The 17,349-nt window shown below is 39.5% G+C and overlaps 2 protein-coding genes and 1 pseudogene across 4 annotated transcripts; 1 reads left to right on the plus strand and 2 right to left on the minus strand.

Moving 5' to 3' along the window:
* Window positions 1–851: 851 nt before the first annotated feature.
* Window positions 852–5,079, minus strand: LOC132632054 (rust resistance kinase Lr10-like). Its single transcript, XM_060347849.1, has 2 exons — window positions 3,414–5,079; window positions 852–2,490 (listed from the first exon to the last, which is right to left on the minus strand). Exon 2 carries the CDS (start codon window positions 1,913–1,915, stop codon window positions 1,040–1,042), a length of 876 nt encoding a protein of 291 aa, XP_060203832.1. The 5' UTR covers window positions 1,916–2,490; window positions 3,414–5,079; the 3' UTR covers window positions 852–1,039.
* A 5,156-nt stretch (window positions 5,080–10,235) lies between these two features.
* On the minus strand, window positions 10,236–13,700 carry LOC132632052 (rust resistance kinase Lr10-like). 3 transcript variants are annotated; one of them, XM_060347846.1, is made up of 5 exons: window positions 12,866–13,698; window positions 12,016–12,036; window positions 11,819–11,851; window positions 10,554–11,663; window positions 10,236–10,340 (listed from the first exon to the last, which is right to left on the minus strand). In XM_060347846.1, exons 1-4 carry the CDS (start codon window positions 13,614–13,616, stop codon window positions 10,579–10,581), a joined length of 1,890 nt encoding a protein of 629 aa, XP_060203829.1. In that variant the 5' UTR covers window positions 13,617–13,698; the 3' UTR covers window positions 10,236–10,340; window positions 10,554–10,578. The 3 variants fall into 3 exon arrangements, with proteins under 3 accessions (XP_060203829.1, XP_060203830.1, XP_060203828.1); XM_060347847.1 differs by lacking the exon at window positions 10,236–10,340 and having other exon boundaries at window positions 10,491–11,033; window positions 11,145–11,663; window positions 12,866–13,700; XM_060347845.1 differs by lacking the exon at window positions 10,236–10,340 and having other exon boundaries at window positions 10,500–11,663.
* Window positions 13,701–14,565: 865 nt separating this feature from the next.
* Window positions 14,566–17,072, plus strand: LOC132631192 (rust resistance kinase Lr10-like; annotated as a pseudogene).
* Window positions 17,073–17,349: the final 277 nt, after the last annotated feature.

Below are 17,349 nucleotides of genomic sequence, written 5' to 3' on the forward strand. Positions count from 1 at the left end.
GATACATCAATAAGATTCACCACGATGACCACAACTATATTTGCGAAGAAGAGTATGTGATTAAGCTTTTAATTGCAAAAGCTTCAAATATTAACCTATTGAATGACACTTTCCCATATTCTTCGGACAGGATTTATCGCGTGATCGTGAGCGACGAGAGCGGGAGAGAGTTCAGCACAAGTAGGAAAATAGGGACATCAGTGCCAGCGTGGAATGAGACTATTGAGATATGTTTCAATAGCTATCCTGTTGATCAGAAACTGAAGTTGATGGTGGTTCGCGAAAATTGCTATGACGATCCAGGGACTTCCACTGGTGAAGTTGTGGTAGGGAGGGATACAATTCCAGTGCCTGTGACGGTACAGCATGGGAAAGATAAAGTCATTAAGCTTGTGAAAATTGTTGGTGTTGAGAAGAGGGTGGAAGCACTAATTAGCCTTAAAACTTTGCTCATTACAACCATAAGAAGATGATATTATGTAGACTAGGATATTAATACAGATAGTTTGAAAAGGTTGATCGTTGATGATTCCAATTTTTTAGTCTTGATTAGTATTAGCATTTTCAATCATGTTAGTTCTTGTTTCCCTCATTTGTGATTTCAAATCACTGATAAAAGTTAGGGTTGTTTTGCTTGTTTTTTCTCTGATATAATAGTATGTTTCAGTCCATAGTCTTCTATATGCGGCGGTAGCTATGACCTTCCCTTTTAAGTGCTCTAAATTGACAAAACATTTTCCTAAAAATAATTTTTTTGAATAACAATTAGCACTCAGCAGTCAGCAATATAATGTACATAAGCTCACAATCATTATCTTAAATTCACAGGGCCAAACAGATGCTTCTTGTCCTTTAGAAACCAATATGGTTCCTAATTTTTCTTGATACAATTACACAATGCTTAGAAATCAAGATTGGTTCATTTTCTCTAACAAAATAAAAGCAATGTTGTTATCCTCGAAAAGGTTAATCACCAGCTCAAGAGAAAGAGCTTAAGTTAATTATGAACATGGTTTGTACAACATGGTGAGTTGGCCGCCTAGATATCACTGGATATTCTTATTGTCTCAATAGCATCTCCAGCATTAATCTCACGTGGAGCTATAAAAGGTCTTGGGGGATTATGCAAGAGTTCAATATCTCCTTCAAGCATTTCAACAACTTTGTTCATGGCAGGACGATCAACAGTATTCATCTGAATGCACCACGAAGCCACGATAATCTTCTTGACAAACCTCCTATCTTCCTTGCTCGCATCCTTCATCTCTATATCGTTCCCTTCATTAAGTTGGTTGTAAACCCATGTAGGAAAGTAAATTTGGCTTAAGTGGTGTGCGAACGGGCTCATGTTCTTCCTTCTGCCTGCCATTTCCATCAATAATATGCCATAGCTATATACATCGGTTTTGTATGACACCTCTCCAATATTTTTATAGAACAACTCTGGAGCCATGTGACCCATTGTCCCTCTTGCTGCAGTTAGACCAACAATACTATCATCTGTTGGATATAATTTCGCAAGCCCAAAGTCGGATATTTTTGGGTTGAAATATTTGTCAAGAAGAATGTTGTGAGGCTTAATATCAAAATGTAAGATCTGCATGTTACAGCCCCGATGTAAGTAGTCTATGCCACGGGCCATTCCATCAAACATATGTTTGTAACTCAGGGAAACAGTTCTTTCTTGTGGAAAAATATACTTATCTAAGGAACCATTGAGCATGAACTCAAATACCAAAGAATGTTTTGAGCCCTCGACACAAAATCCAATCAGTCGCACGACATTAACATGGTGAATCCTTCCAATTATGGAAACCTCACTGACAAATTCTTGCCCACTAGCCTTAGGTGTGTGCGTCATCTTCACTGCAACAAAAGGGCCACTACGCAGCTTTCTCTTTAAAGACGGTTCCATAGGCTCCTTCTCCTAGTTTTTCCTTGAACTTATTAGTCACCTTCCTAATCTCAGAGTAGGAGTATTTAATTGGCAAGAGGTTGCTCTGGACTTGCAGGAAGTCTTCAATTGATTGATATATAGACAAGTGTCATCTTCTCCATTTATACACTATTAATGCAATCAGGAATGAATCCACAGAAAAATCGGAATGACAGCAGTGAAACTGCATAATTTGAAGGAAAAAAAATGGAAGGCATTAGTAAGAAAACCGCATCAAATGGGTTTGAGTAAAAGCTTCAAAAGCAAATCCTTTTTCAGAATTCCGAGTGCGCGAAGAATGCTTATCCTCGTTGAGTAAGATAAGAAGACTCACCTATAACTATTCCACCATAAAATATAGTAAGAACTGTCAGAATAGGCAAATGGCAAAGAAACATTACGTTAAGGCAAAAAAAAATGTATAAAGACTTGAAGGGGGATTATAATTGGAAAACATATTGCTTTAACGGCCCTCCTTCAAAGGAATGCTTAGTATAATGGAGTTATAGCACTTCAGTATCTCGCATACGTACTGCCATAGACGTATATGCTGCCTGCATTGTCCAAATATAGGAATATGAGTGAAATACAGATACTACATCTTAAAACAAGTTGCTGAGAATTGACACTTGAATTAAAGACTGTAACTGATAAGCATAAAAAGAGTGGAGAAATGAACGCAAAAGAGATCCAAATTTTCTCATAACTTCAAACAACAGACAACACAGAGAGTGGATCTAGTAACGAATGAAACTTGATCACATCTTTGGTAAGAACAACACGTTAGATTTGAAACTTGAAAGTACAGTTAAATTGCTCGGATGCTAGTTGCATCATTTAAGGAGATTTTTCTATCCTCAAATATCATATTAGTTCTACATTCATTACCACTAATTGGACTCTGAACAAACCTCAAGATTGTTGGGAAATTTTCAGAATAGTATTTTGGAGATTAGAAAGAGTATAACTTGAGGCGTGTCAAGGACACCTTTCCTTAAGGATATTCACCGGTAAAGGTGTATCCTCAGGATTCAACAGACTCTTCTAGTGTAAACTAGGAGCAAAAACAAAAAGAATAACTCAAGAAGAGAACCCAACAAAGGTTAGAAAGGAAGGCGGAATAGCTTTTCTATTCTGGTCCCTACATCTAAAAGGAAATGATTTGTGTTTATATTGCTTAAAGAATCAGCATTGTTATAATGAGTGAATAACTGTCATAACTCTAATAACGGCTAGGTATAAAGGCTCATTTATATGGTATTGTGACACATTAATTTTCTGATTGGTGTGAATGTGGACATTTTTCCTTCACACTAATATCTAGAGGAGGAATCTGAACACTTTTTCCTTTTGAGATACCATTCTGATTTTTTTCTAACAATATTCAACCTGAGATATGGGGATTTCTATAAAACAAATAAGTCAAAAAGGGATTCCAAGCTGAACATGGTGAAATGTAAAATGCATCTTGACTTACAAGGGAGGGGAAGAACCATCCCCGTGTCATCGTAGCAGCTGTCCCTGCAACCAAAGCCATCGCCTTCAGCAAAGCAGGTATCTAGCCTCGCGTCACATTCTCTGCACAAGAAGGTACGCTTCCAAGAAAGCTCAAATCCATAACTCAGGGCACCCTCAATGCTCGATAGAGAAGTATTGTCCCCCGAGAGCCCACGAGCTCAGGCGGAGGCCACCATTTCCACTCTGCAGTTCTCTGCCAAATCCGAAATCGACATGTCCTGTCCAACGGCCACATAGCTATGACTTTGTGAATAATTTGAGGAAGAAGTCTTGTTCTGTGATCCACAGAAAGTAGTCTCCACATAGCGCGAAGAATTTACAGTGGCTAAAAAATTGACATATATAACGGGAATAATCGGATCGGAATCACTAAAAGTTGAGGAGCTAGGATAACTTGTGGTGAAATAATTGGGAAAAGAAGTACAGTTCCTGCTCTGATTCTCCAAACCAGGGTCAATTGCCCTTATTAAGAAATTATCATAGTTGATTTCGAGCACGTTGTATTTTCTTGAATTCAAACTTATGATAGTACGATAATTCTGGCAATCGAGCTGGAACCTAGAATCTCCACAACTCCCGGGATCAGCTCTCAATCGAAACGGGAAATTGATGTTATGATCACCACAAGAAGAACACTGAGTAATGTTTTGGGCTTCGGATATGTTTGTGCAGATTACAAGTAGTAAAAGAGTAGCAATCCAGAGCTTTCTTTTCTTACAAACATCTTATCTGCAAATCGACTATGGTGCAATTGTTCTGTCATTTTTTCTATCATTGGTACCATGGAGCAGCCATTTCTTCCGAGAAGATTCATCATCAATATTTGAACATTCAGCATGGCAATGTCAACTGCCTAATTATGCAAAGCTGATGTTTGTTCTGGTTATAACAGCAGGATATATCAGGAAAGTCAGACGTCAGTTCTATACTAATTTATTCTGTAATGGTACTTTCAAAAATAGTTTACATTATCCTTCGGTCAACAAAGTTGTAAAAAATATGTCTTCGGCCATTTACCCCTTCCACTATGGCCAATAAAATCCACGTGCCACCTCACCACCCTCCTCCAATACCTTTTCTTCCTGTTCCATCAAGTGATATATAGTTGAACACGTAAACACAAATACTGACACGGCATTGACGGGTACATAAATTTTGAACGTGTTTAGATGATCATTTTATAAATTGGAGTGTTCAACTAATAAAGTGGAGACAAGTTGAGGTGCTTACTTGTGCAAATTTGAAGGACATACTTGTCAGCTGAGGCCAAATTGAGGGACTGTTTATGTATTATGCCTAAAAATATTTCACCCAACTTCTAAATCAGTAATCCCGACCCGAATTCGCAACTCTAAACCCAGATCAAATTTAAACCCAAATCTGAAAAAAAAAAAAAAAAAAAACACACACACACACACACAAAAAAAAAGTTAAAAGTGGAGAATAATGAACACTTTGGAGCAACCCGTTTGTCAGAGAAGATTCATCAGGTTGCTTTCTTGAATCAATAGTTGGAGGAGGAGCAAGGCCGCGGTTAACAAGCTAATTATCCACAACTGATGTTTGATTTTGTCAGGAATTAGATAGAATCAAGGCTAAAAATCAAAAGTTTGTCTATGAGTAGTCGTTCATGTTAGGATTTGAATCTCAAATCCGACCTTTGTAAGCAGGTTCCCAGGAAAGATTGGAGGATCACAGCTGGACCACTTAAATATCAACCTCCTTAGACAGAACCTACTTACGCCGTGATGTAAGCGAAGAATAAATAGCACACACAAATTTATAGTGGTTCACCCTCAATGTGAGAGCTACGTCCACGTTGCTGCTACAGATCTTATTAAAGAAGAAATATTACAAGTGTTTACAACACTCAACCTCACAACCCCAATCTCAATTACACTCAAGAATTTACCACAGAAAATTCTCTCAAAGACCTTCTCTTACTTAGGCCTTTCACTAAGAGTATTTCTCTTAGATTTTTCTCTCTCTTTGGGATGTGTTGTCTTCTTCAATTTGGTGTGTTTACAAATGAACCATAAGCTACCTATTTATAGGAATGAATTTCCTATGATGAGGTAAGCGCTTACATCACGACTATCATGAGGTAAGCGCTTACATCACGACTATGTGAACAAAAGAATTGACTTGTTTGGCCAATTCCACACCTAACAAATCTCCCACTTGAAGACTAATTTTAATTTGTCTTCACACTTTGATCGATGCAGCAGCTTTTTCCTACTTTCATACTTCGTGCAGGCCAACTGAAGTTGAGCATAGCTTCAGTTTGTCTATCGTCACTGCCTTTGTCAGCATGTCTGCTGGATTCTGACTCCCTGCGATCTTCTCAAGCACTAGCGCTCCATCTTCCAAAGCTGATCTAATGAAATGGTACCGAAGTTGTATGTGCTTCGTTCGAGCATGGTAAACCGGGTTCTTTGCCAAATGAATGGCGCTTTGGCTATCACAATATAGCACACTTCCCTCGTGGTCCTGATCCAATTCCCGCAGAAAAGATTGTAGCCACATCATTTCCTTTGTGGCCTCCGTCACAGCAACGTACTCAGCCTCACAACTAGAGAGAGCTACTATCTTTTGCAACTTGGAAACCCAAGAGATTGCAGTACCTCCGAAGGTGTAAACATACCCGGATGTCCTCTTTCTGCTATCAATATCACCACCGTTGTCAGCATCAACATACCCTTGCAATCCTATTTTTGATTTTTGGAAATACAGAGCTGAACTCGAGCTGCCTTTCAGATATCTGAATATCCACTTCACAGCCTCCCAGTGTTGCTTTCCCGGATTGCTCATAAATCGGCTGACAACTCCCACTGCATGTGCAATACCTGGCCTTGTACATATCATTGCATACATAAGACTACCGATTGCAGATGCATAAGGTATCTTGTCCATCTGCTTCTTCTCATCCTCGGTTGTCGGCGACTGATCCTTTGACAACCGAAAGTGTCCAGCCAAGGGAGTGCTGACTGGCTTGGCATCATGCATGTTAAACCTTTTGATAACTTTCCTCACATATTCTTCTTGTGAGAGTTTGATGCCCTCCTTGCTTCGGTCGATTCTCATCCCAAGGATTTGCTTTGCAGCTCCCAAATCCTTCATTGCAAACTCTTCCGATAACCCCTTTTTCAACCGATCAATCTCCTGTAGGTTTGCTCCTACGATTAGCATGTCGTCGACATAGAGTAGCAGTATCATGTACGAGTCTTCAAATTTTTTGAAGTAACAGCAGTGATCTGCCTCGCACCTTGAAAAATCAACTTTCTTCATAAAGCTGTCAAACTTTAAATACCACTGTCTTGGATCCTGTTTTAGTCCGTACAGACTCTTTTGAAGTTTGCACACCAGATTCTCCTTTCCTTTGATTTTGAATCCCTCCGGCTGTCGCATGTAGATTTCCTCGTCTAGATCACCGTGAAGAAATGCAGTTTTCACGTCCATCTGTTGCAGATGTAGATTTTCCTTTGCTACCAGCCCAAGAACAGTTCTGATAGTCACCATCTTGACTATGGGAGAGAAGATCTCCGTATAGTCAATGCCTTCTTTCTGTTGAAATCCCTTTGCAACCAGCCTTGCTTTATAACGCTTGCTTCCATTGGGTTCTCCCTTTATCCGATAAACCCATTTGTTTTGCAATGCCTTTTTATCCTTTGGCAACTCGGATAATTCCCATGTATGATTTGCCGATAGTGAATCCATTTCATCCTTCATTGCCAGCTCCCACTTAGTCGATTCATCGACTTGCATTGCTTCTTCATAACATTCCGGCTCCCCTCTATCAGTGAGTAGAATGTAGTTGAGGGATGGAGAGTACCTGTGAAGCGGCTTCCTGATCCTGGATGATCTACGCAGCTCTGTGATTGGCGTCTGTTCATTTGTTTCAGAATCAGCACTTTCATCAGCACCTTCTCGGATTGTTTGTTCCTCTGCCTCGGTTGTACCTGGATGCGGCTCAGGTGCCGGAAAGTCCCTCAAATTGACTATTTCCGATTCCTTGTCCTGACATTCTGAATTCTTTTGCAGCTTGTCTTTGTACAGTACCTCTTCGTTAAAGACAACATTCCTGCTTCGGATGATCTTCCGATTTTGTTCATCCCAAAATCGGTACCCAAGCTCGGTGTCACCATAGCCAATAAAGTAACACTTCTTTGATTTTGGATCAAGCTTGCTTCTAGCCGTATCATCATTATGAACATATGATAAGCAACCGAACACTTTCAGAAATGAAAGATTTACCTTCTTGCCACTCCAGACTTCTTCTGGAATTCTGAAATCCAAGGGAACTGACGGTCCTCGGTTAATTAAGAAGGCCGCGGTATTGACTGCATCTGCCCAGAATGTCTTGGGCAGTCCAGAGTGTATTCTCATACTCCGAGCACGCTCGTTCAACGTTCGGTTCATTCTTTCGGCTACTCCATTCTGTTGCGGCGTTCCAGGAATAGTCTTCATCATCTTGATCCCATTATCGGCACAGTACCGTTTGAAATCACCATCAGTGTATTCTCCGCCGTTGTCGGACCTCAAACACTTCAACTTGAGGTTTGTTTCATTCTCGACCATGGCTTTCCATCTTTTGAATACACTAAACACATCGGATTTATTTTTCATAAAATAAACCCATACCTTCCTGGTTGAATCATCAATGAAGGTCACGTAGTAGTGTGATCCTCCAAGGGAGGGTACAGTGGTAGGTCCCCACACGTCTGTGTGCACCAATTCCAGCTTTTCGACCTTCAACTCTCTGCCTGCACTTGAGAAGCTTACTCGCTTTTGTTTTCCGAGAATGCAGCTCTCACACGTATGAAGGTCCACCGTCTTCAGCTCCGGAATTAAGCCATTTGTCACCAACAGCTTCATCCCCTTCTGGCTGATATGCCCAAGCCGACAATGCCACAAATCTGTCTTCTTTGTGTTGTCAACCACAGCAACAATATCACGACAGCTATCCGTCATGTAGAGAGTGCCAATCTTCTTTCCTCGGCCAACTACCATAGCACCTTTCGCCACCTTCCAAGAACCATTACCAAAGTTGAGATCATATCCCTCATCATCAAGCTGACCTACTGAAATCAGGTTTCGCATCAGCTTTGGAACATGTCTAACTTTTGTAATCTTCCACGAGGATCCATTTGACATCTTCAAATTAATGTCTCCCGTGCCAACAACGTCTAGCGGCTCTCCATCGGCTAAATAAACTTTGCCGAGATTCCCAGCCACGTAGTTTGTCATTATATCATGATGTGGGGTGGTATGAAAGGACGCTCCTGAGACAAGCACCCAAGAGTCTATCGGGCTGTCAACCGATAGCAACAACGCATCGCCAATGTCTTCCGTAGCAGCGTTGATTCCAGCCCCCTTGTTGTCCTCCTTCTTTGGCGCCCTGCAGTTCTTCTTGAAGTGACCTGGTTTTCCATAGTTCCAACACTCATGTGTTCGTCCTGGTCTGGATTGACCCCTGCCATTCCTTGACTTCGATCTGCCCCTATTTCGGTTGTAGTTTCTGTCATAATTTCTGCTTCCGTTTTCAACATTAAAAGCAGAACTCGTCGATGCCTCTCCCGAATCTGTCCTGCGCACCTCCTCAGCAAGGATACGATCCCTAACATCGTTGAACTTTAGTTTGTCACTGCCGACAGAATTACTAACCGCTGCTCTCATTGGCTCCCAACTATTTGGTAGGGATGCCAACAAAATTAGAGCTTGTACTTCATCATCGAAATCAATTTTTACCGATGACAATTGATTTACAATGGTATTGAATTCATTTACGTGTGCAGCAACATGAGCATTTTCCATCATCTTTAGATGAAATAGTTTCTTCATGAGAAATACCTTATTATTTGCCGAAGGTTTCTCATACATGTCAGACAATACCTTCATCATATCTGCAGTGGTCTTCTCCTTTGCCATATTGTGAGCAACGTTCTTTGACAGCGTCAGCCGAATGACTCCCAGAACTTGTCTGTCGAGGAGATTCCAATCTGCTTGTTTCATCTCCTCTGGTTTCGGACTTAGAGGTTCATGAAGCTTTCTGCCATATAAATAATCTTCAATTTGCATTCTCCAGAACGCAAAGTCTGTACCATCGAATTTACCGATGCCGTGCGTCGTACCATCTTCGCCTCCCATCGTTTCTAAATCACAACACAACCTGTTGCTCTGATACCAGTTGTTAGGATTTGAATCTCAAATCCGACCTTTGTAAGCAGGTTCCCAGGAAAGATTGGAGGGTCACAGCTGGACCACTTAAATACCAACCTCCTTAGTCAGAACCTACTTACGCCGTGATGTAAGCGAAGAATAAATAGCACACACAAATTTATAGTGGTTCACCCTCAATGTGAGAGCTACGTCCACGTTGCTGCTACAGATCTTATTAAAGAAGAAATATTACAAGTGTTTACAACGCTCAACCTCACAACCCCAATCCCAATTACACTCAAGAATTTTACCACAGAAAATTCTCTCAAAGACCTTCTCTTACTTAGGCCTTTCACTAAGAGTATTTCTCTTAGATTTTTCTCTCTCTTTGGGATGTGTTGTCTTCTTCAATTTGGTGTGTTTACAAATGAACCACAAGCTACCTATTTATAGGAATGAATTTCCTATGATGAGGTAAGCGCTTACATCACGACTATCATGAGGTAAGCGCTTACATCACGACTATGTGAACAAAAGAATTGACTTGTTTGGCCAATTCCACACCTAACAGTTCAGTGGTTTTTTTTGTTATTTTATTTGTCGACTGGGTTTTATGGAAGTTTTAGTGCTTTGATTGGGAATTGGGCGTGATAGGAAATGGCCATTTACTTTGCTCTTCCGTCAACATATACGCCTAAGCATTTATTGCAGTGGTTTTCGAGCTATCCTGCACGCACATCAAAAGAAATCATAAGTGTTGATTTGAAGCTGAGTTATCAATTTTCAACTTACTTTATTGCCTACTAGGTCACATTCTTAGTGCTATACAGCACTAATGAAATCACTAGTGTATTTGACAAATCAATTTGATTAATTTAATTTCTTGTCCTTAGAAATCAAGATTGGTTCATGTTCTATATAAAGTTACAACAATGCTTACAACATGGCTTGCACAACATGGTGAGTTAGACATCTAGTATTGTCTCAATAACATCCCCAACATTAATATCACGTGGAGCTATAAAAGGTCTTGGGGGCATATGCAGGAGTTCAACATCTCCTTCAAGCATTTCAACAACTTTGTTCATGGCAGGGCGATCAGCAGGCTTCATTTGTATGCACCACAAAGCCACAATCATCATCTTCTTGACAAACCACCTATCTTCCTCGCTCGCATCTTGAATCTCTATATCATTTCCTGCATTAAATTGGTCGTAAACCCATGTAGGAAAGTAAATTTGGCTTAAGTGGTCAGCAAATGGGTTCATGTTCTTCCTTCTGCCGGCCATTTCCATCAAAAGCATGCCATAACTATATACATCGGCTTTGTATGACACTCCTCCGATATTTTTATAGAACAACTCTGGAGCCATGTAACCCACTGTGCCTCTTGCTGCAGTTATACTGACGATACTATCATCTGTCGGGTACAATTTTGCAAGCCCAAAGTCAGATATTTTGGGATTGAAATTTTCATCAAGAAGAATGTTGTGAGGCTTAATATCAAAATGTAAGATCTGCATGTCACAACCTCGATGTAGGTAGTCAATTCCACGGGCCACTCCAAGAGATATGTCGAACATTTGCTTGTAAGTCAAGGAAACAGTTCCTTCTTGCGGAACAATGTACTTGTCTAAGGAACCGTTGAGCATGAACTCATATACCAGAGCACGTTTTGAGCCCTCAACACAGAATCCAACAAGCTGCACAACATTAACATGGTGAATCCTTCCAATTGTGGAAACTTCACTGATAAATTCTTGCCCACTAGCCATATATTTGTGCATCATCTTCACTGCAACAAAAGGACCACTTCGCAGCTTTCCTTTAAAGACAGTTCCATAGGCTCCTTCTCCTAGTTTCTCCTTGAATTTATTAGTCATCTTCTTAATCACAGAGTAAGAGTACTTAATTGGCAAGAGATTGCTCTGGATTTGCAGGAAGTCTTCAATTGATTGATACATAGATAAATGTCGTCTTCTCCATTTATACACTATTAATGCAATCAGGAAAATAAATCCACAGAAAAATCGGAAGGACAGAAGTGAAACTGCATAATTTGAAAAAGAAAATGGAAGGCATTAGTAAGAAAACCACATCCATTTTCCCAGAATAAAGGGGCATGAGTAAAAGCTTCAAAGCTATTTTTTTTTCAGAAGAAAACCAAGAATGCTTATCTTTGTCTAGCAAGATAAGAAGACTCACCTACAACTATTCCACCGTACAATATAGTAAGAACTGTCAAAATAGGCAAATCACAAAGGAAATTATGTTAGAAGAAAAAAATTGTATAAAGACTTGAAGAGGGATAATAATTGGAAGACATATTGCTTTAATGGTCTCTTTTCAAAGGAATGCTGAGTGGAATGAAGTTATAGTACTTCAGTAACTCACATACGTACCGCCATAGTAGTGAATGCTGCCTGCATTATCCAAGTATAGGAATATGAGTAAAATACAGATGCTACATCCTAAAATAAGTTGCTGAGAATTGAAACTTATAATAAAGAGGGTAACTGACAAGCATAAAAAGAGTGCAGAACTGAAAGCAAAAGAGATTCAAATTTTCTTATAACTTCAAACAACAGACCTCACAAAGAGTGGATATAGTAAATGAATGAAACTTGACAGCAACAGCATCTTTGGGAAGGAATGACGCATTAAATTTGAAACTTGAAAGTACAGTTAAATTGCTCAGATGCTAGTTGCATCATTGTAGGAGATATTTCTATCCTCAAATACCATAGAAGTTCAATATTCATTACCAGTTACCACCAATTAGACTATGAACAAACCAAATATTCAGCCTCAGATATGGGGCTTTTTATAAAACAGATAATTCGAAAAGAGATTGTTACGAAAAAGGATTGTTAGTTGAACATGGTGAAATGTAATGTTGTAAATAGCTATTGGGTCGGGTCCACCCATAAGGGATGCAAATTAGCCCGTTAGCCCATTAGCTTCTCCTCTTCCTAAACCTTAGACTATAATGTATAAATACACCAATATGGGTGTTGGAAGAAGACAGTTTTTCCATTATAATATGACGGCTAGTGTTTACACAAAATATGTTTTGCATCTCCTACAGGATATCAAGTTTGTAGAAACAAAGGAATTCATACATCTTGTGATAATTCTACTGGTGACAGGAGTCGTGGTTGCTGCAGATTCGATTCCATTAAGGAGAAACCGGTAAGTCTCCTAACTAGTAATCGGTTAAATACAACATAGTAAAAATGAATCTTGACTTACAAGGGAGGGGAAGATCCATCCCAGTGTCATCGTAGCAGCGGTGACTGCAAGTAAAGCCGTCGCCTTCAGCAAAACAGGAGCCTTGACTTGCTTCACATTCTCTACACAAGAAGGTACGCTTCCAAGAAAGCTCAAATCCATAACTCAAGGCACCCACAATGCTCGATAGAGAAGCATTGTCCCCCGAAAGCCCACGTACCGAGGCCCAGGCCACCATTTCCACAGTGCAATTCTCTGCCAAATCCGAAATCGACATGCCCTGTCCTATGGCCACATACCTAAGACTTTTTGAAGAAGTCTTGTTCTGTGATCCACAGAAAGTAGTCTCCACATAGCGCGAAGAATTTACAGTGGCTAAACAATTGACATATATAACGGGAATAATCGGATCGGAATCACTAAAAGTTGAGGAGCTAGGATAATTTGTGGTGAAATAATTGGGAAAAGAAGTACAGTTCCTGCTCTGATTCTCCAAACCAGGGTCAATTGCTCTTATCAAGTATTTTTCATAGTTGATTTCCAGTACGTTGTACTTTCTTGAATTCAAACTTATGATAGTACGATTGTTCTGGCAATCGAGCTGGAACTTTGAATCTCCACAGTTCCCAGGATCAGCTTTCAATCGAAAAGGAAACTTGATGTTTTGAATATCACCACAAAAAGAAGTACACTGAGTAATGTTTTGGGCTTCGGATATGGCGGTGCAGATTACTAGTATAATAGTAGCAAACCAGAGCATTCTTACAAACATCTTATCTGCAAGTCGACTATGGTGAGTTTGTTCATCGGAGGTTGCTTTCTTGAATCAATTGTTGGTAGAATCAAGGCTCAAAGTAAAAAGTTTGTCTATAATTAAACGTACAGTTTGGTTTATTTTTTGACTGAGTGCTTTGACTAGTATAATACACTTATCTATTGTTTTATAGCAGTGGTAGGGGAAGTGCCATTTTAGTCGCGATGTTTGAAAGTAAGTTACTGAAAAATCCTATGCTTATCTATTTTATAGCGTGTTGACCTTTAAACACGATTAGTTTTCATTGCAAAGGGACCACTCTTTTGAATGATTTTTAATTGGCAACTAAGCAATTTGCAGCTCAGAAACCATTGTTAGAGACTGTTATTTCTCTTTCCAAGAGGAGAATGGTTCATATGCTTATTCACTTGTTTCTTCATCTAATTTTCTTGAGAGTAGCTGTAGGACAACTTAGTAACAAACCAAGATCAGTGCTCGCCAACAAGATGTGGTGATTTTGGTCCAGTTATTCGATTCCCTTTTTATCTCAAAAATCGTCAGTCAACTCACTGCGGCTACCCTGGTTTCGAACTATCTTGTACTTCAAACAATATTACTCAATTCAAGCTCCAATTTCCAGTACAGGCATCTATCAACAACATTGACATTCCGATATCAGCTAATGTTTCCGTTCAGGAAATTGATTACAAGTCACAGAAAATAAAATTATCAGACCTCAATGCTTCGTGTCTTCCCAGGCAGAGTTCAAGCGTTAACTCGTCTGCTTCGCTGTTTACTTTTGATCAGTATCAGTACGCATATGGTGGCTTCACTTTATTCAATTGTTCCTCAAACAAAACGTACTCATTGTCTTCTGGTCGGATCAATTGCCTTAGTGGACCTCATTACGACGTCCTTGCTTTTCGCTCTTAGTATTATCTCTGAGTTTCCATCTTCTTGTACAATGATGTACAACATTTCAGATGTTCCAAACGAGGTACTTTTTGGGCCACCAGAATATAGTCAAACACAGATTTATCTGCATTGGTCTGAACCATTTTGTGGGAACTGTGAAGATGATGGAAAGTACTGTAAGTTGAAATCCCATGGATCAGGTAGTGAAACCGAATGTGTTGACATTCCAGAAGATCCTAACAAAGGTACATCTATAGAATCGATTTTCCCCTTTTCAGTCTCTAAATTGGCACATCCTTTTACCTTTCAAACTATTTTCTGGATAAGAATCAGCAAATTATAGAAGTAATAAGAGGGAATAGGTCAAAACCCTCCTAAACTAGGGGTGGTAAACGGGTGGGTCGAGTTGGATATGGGTTGGGTCGAAAATGGGTTAACAAAAAACGGATCAATTACCCGACCCGCCCATATTTAACATGGTTAAAAAATGGGTTACCCGACGGATAATATGGATATCCATATTATCCATATTATCCAAAGCTACTTCAACGATGTTGACTTCATGTAGCCAATATGGAGAAGATTAATTTACCATTTTGTCCACAAATCCAATCTCTAGTATATAGCTGCGCCTCAACATTTGTGGGAAGAATAAAACTTCGAACCTTTTCAATGATACGACCTCCAAGAAATTTTTTTTTGGAAACTATCCACCCAACCCCACCCCTATCCTAAACTATCACTATGCGAGTTTCATACCTAAACTATTGGATGTTCTTGTCATCCCCTGGACTATAAATCCTTTTAGATTAATACCCCCGGCTGAATATGTGACAAAATGTTTGGGATCATTTGCTGAGAAACGCGTGAGAGATGAAAAAAGTCTTAAAAATGAGTCAATTGGAACAATGAGTTCATGGTAGTTTGCGCGGGGGGTGGGGGGTGGGGTGGGGGGTTCCATGAAGATCCAAAGTTTAGGCATAAAACTCGCAAACATGTTATAGTTTAGAGGTCATAGTTCAGGGGGATTTTTAACCTATGGAGGAGTTCTCTCTTTCAATAATTCAGGTATTGACTCGTAATACAATGAATAATTTGGGGGGTTTAAACCTATTCACTGAAGTAATAACTATAAATTAATTTTACAGGGAAATTAAAGAAAGTTAGACTTAAGCGACCAAGATTGTTTGTATGTTTTTATTTTGCTAAATAACAATTACTAGTACAAGCTAATAACGTTATCATCTTCATTTGAGAGGGCTGTCAAAGAAAGTTACTGTTGCGATTGTACTAGGTAGCGTGTTTGCTTTTGTATTAATCGTTCTGGCAGTCCACAGGATTGTCAAATTGAAACTAAAGAAAGAGGATCAAAAAAGGATTGAGAGATTTTTGGAGGATTATAAAGCTCTGAGACCTATAAGATTACAGTTATGCAGTTATTAAGAAGACCACAGAGCAATTCAAGTATAAACTAGGTCAAGGTGGCTATGGGAAAGTATACAAAGGGAAGCTTTCAAATGAAATTCTTGTCGCGGTTAAGGTACTTAACAATTTCAAGGGTGAAGGAGAAGATTTTATCAATGAAGTGAGCAGCATAGGTAGAATTCACCATGTGAACGTTGTGCGCTTAGTTGGATATTGTTCTGATGGATATAGACGAGCTCTTGTGTACGAATATTTATCGAACGACACACTTCAAAAGATCATATCATCAGGGAGTGGAAGAGGGTCATCACTAGGTTGGGAGAAGATGCAACAAACAGCTGTAGGAATCGCCAAGGGATCGAGTATCTGCATCAAGGGTGCAATCAATGAATTGTTCACTTTGATATCAAACCATAATATCTTGCTAGACCAAGATTTTAATCCAAAAGTTGCGGATTTTGGGCTAGCAAAATTGTGCTCCAAGGACCAAAGTGCAGTGTCAATGACTGCTGCTCGAGGCACCATTGGCTATATTGCCCCTGAAGTTTTCTCCAGGAACTATTTCATATAAAGCAGATATTTATAGTTTCGGTATGTTGTTGCTTGATATGATTGGTGGAAGGAACAAATTTGATGATGCTGCAAATGAGGAGAACGGTAGCAGTCAGATTTACTACCCGGAGTGTACGTACAAACAACTGGAGAAAGGAGAAGAAATAACAATCCAAATTGAGAATGAAGATGAGAGCAGCATAATCAAGAAACTAGCAATTGTAGGACTTTGGTGCATTCAATGGTATCCAGCTGATAGGCCATTAATGAAAGTTGTGATTCAAATGCTAGAAGGAGAAGGCATTCCCATCATGCCCCCTAATCCATTCGGGTCTATGAATTCACCAAACATGAGGACTGCTACAGAGGGAAGCCAACTTAGCTGTGAGCTTGGAAGCAGTTTTGAAACTGGTGCAAGTTCGAATTGACTATATATGATGTATAATTTTTCTCTCCATATGGAAAGAAACAAGGAGCATCATAAGACTCAAGTTCATACTACTAGCTAGTACGTCTTTGTTGTATATATGTATCAATTCGGTTGTCATAAATTGTACTGAATAGAACTTTCAATAAATTTGATTTCTCAAACAGAAAATTTACTATACAATACAACAGATGAGACTTGCAAGTTGCCACGTGACCATTTGGCACATAGAAGAAAGTTGTTGAACGCCTACCCAATTTGTCTGAACCATTTTTTTGGAAATTGTGGAGCTGATAGAAGGTATTGGAAGTTCAAATCTAATGGTTCAGGTCGTGAAGCCAAATATGTTAACATTCCATAAGAGCCCGGCAAAGATACGACTTTCCCTTTTATGTGCTCTAAATTGGAAACCTATTTTGCCTTGGCTTTCAA

The sequence above is a fragment of the Lycium barbarum genome, chromosome 3, assembly GCF_019175385.1.
Source record: "Lycium barbarum isolate Lr01 chromosome 3, ASM1917538v2, whole genome shotgun sequence".
Lineage (NCBI taxonomy): Eukaryota > Viridiplantae > Streptophyta > Magnoliopsida > Solanales > Solanaceae > Lycium > Lycium barbarum.

Coding starts and splice junctions, on each gene's coding strand:
- LOC132632054 (XM_060347849.1), bottom strand. CDS start 1,915: ATGGAACCGTCTTTAAAGAGAAAGCTGCGTAGTGGCCCTTTTGTTGCA.
- LOC132632052 (XM_060347846.1), bottom strand. CDS start 13,616: ATGTTTGTAAGAATGCTCTGGTTTGCTACTATTATACTAGTAATCTGC. Junction 11,852..12,015: donor CAGCATTCACTACTATGGCG/GTACGTATGTGA, acceptor CTATTTTGACAG/TTCTTACTATATTGTACGGT. Junction 11,664..11,818: donor GTACGGTGGAATAGTTGTAG/GTGAGTCTTCTT, acceptor CAAATTATGCAG/TTTCACTTCTGTCCTTCCGA.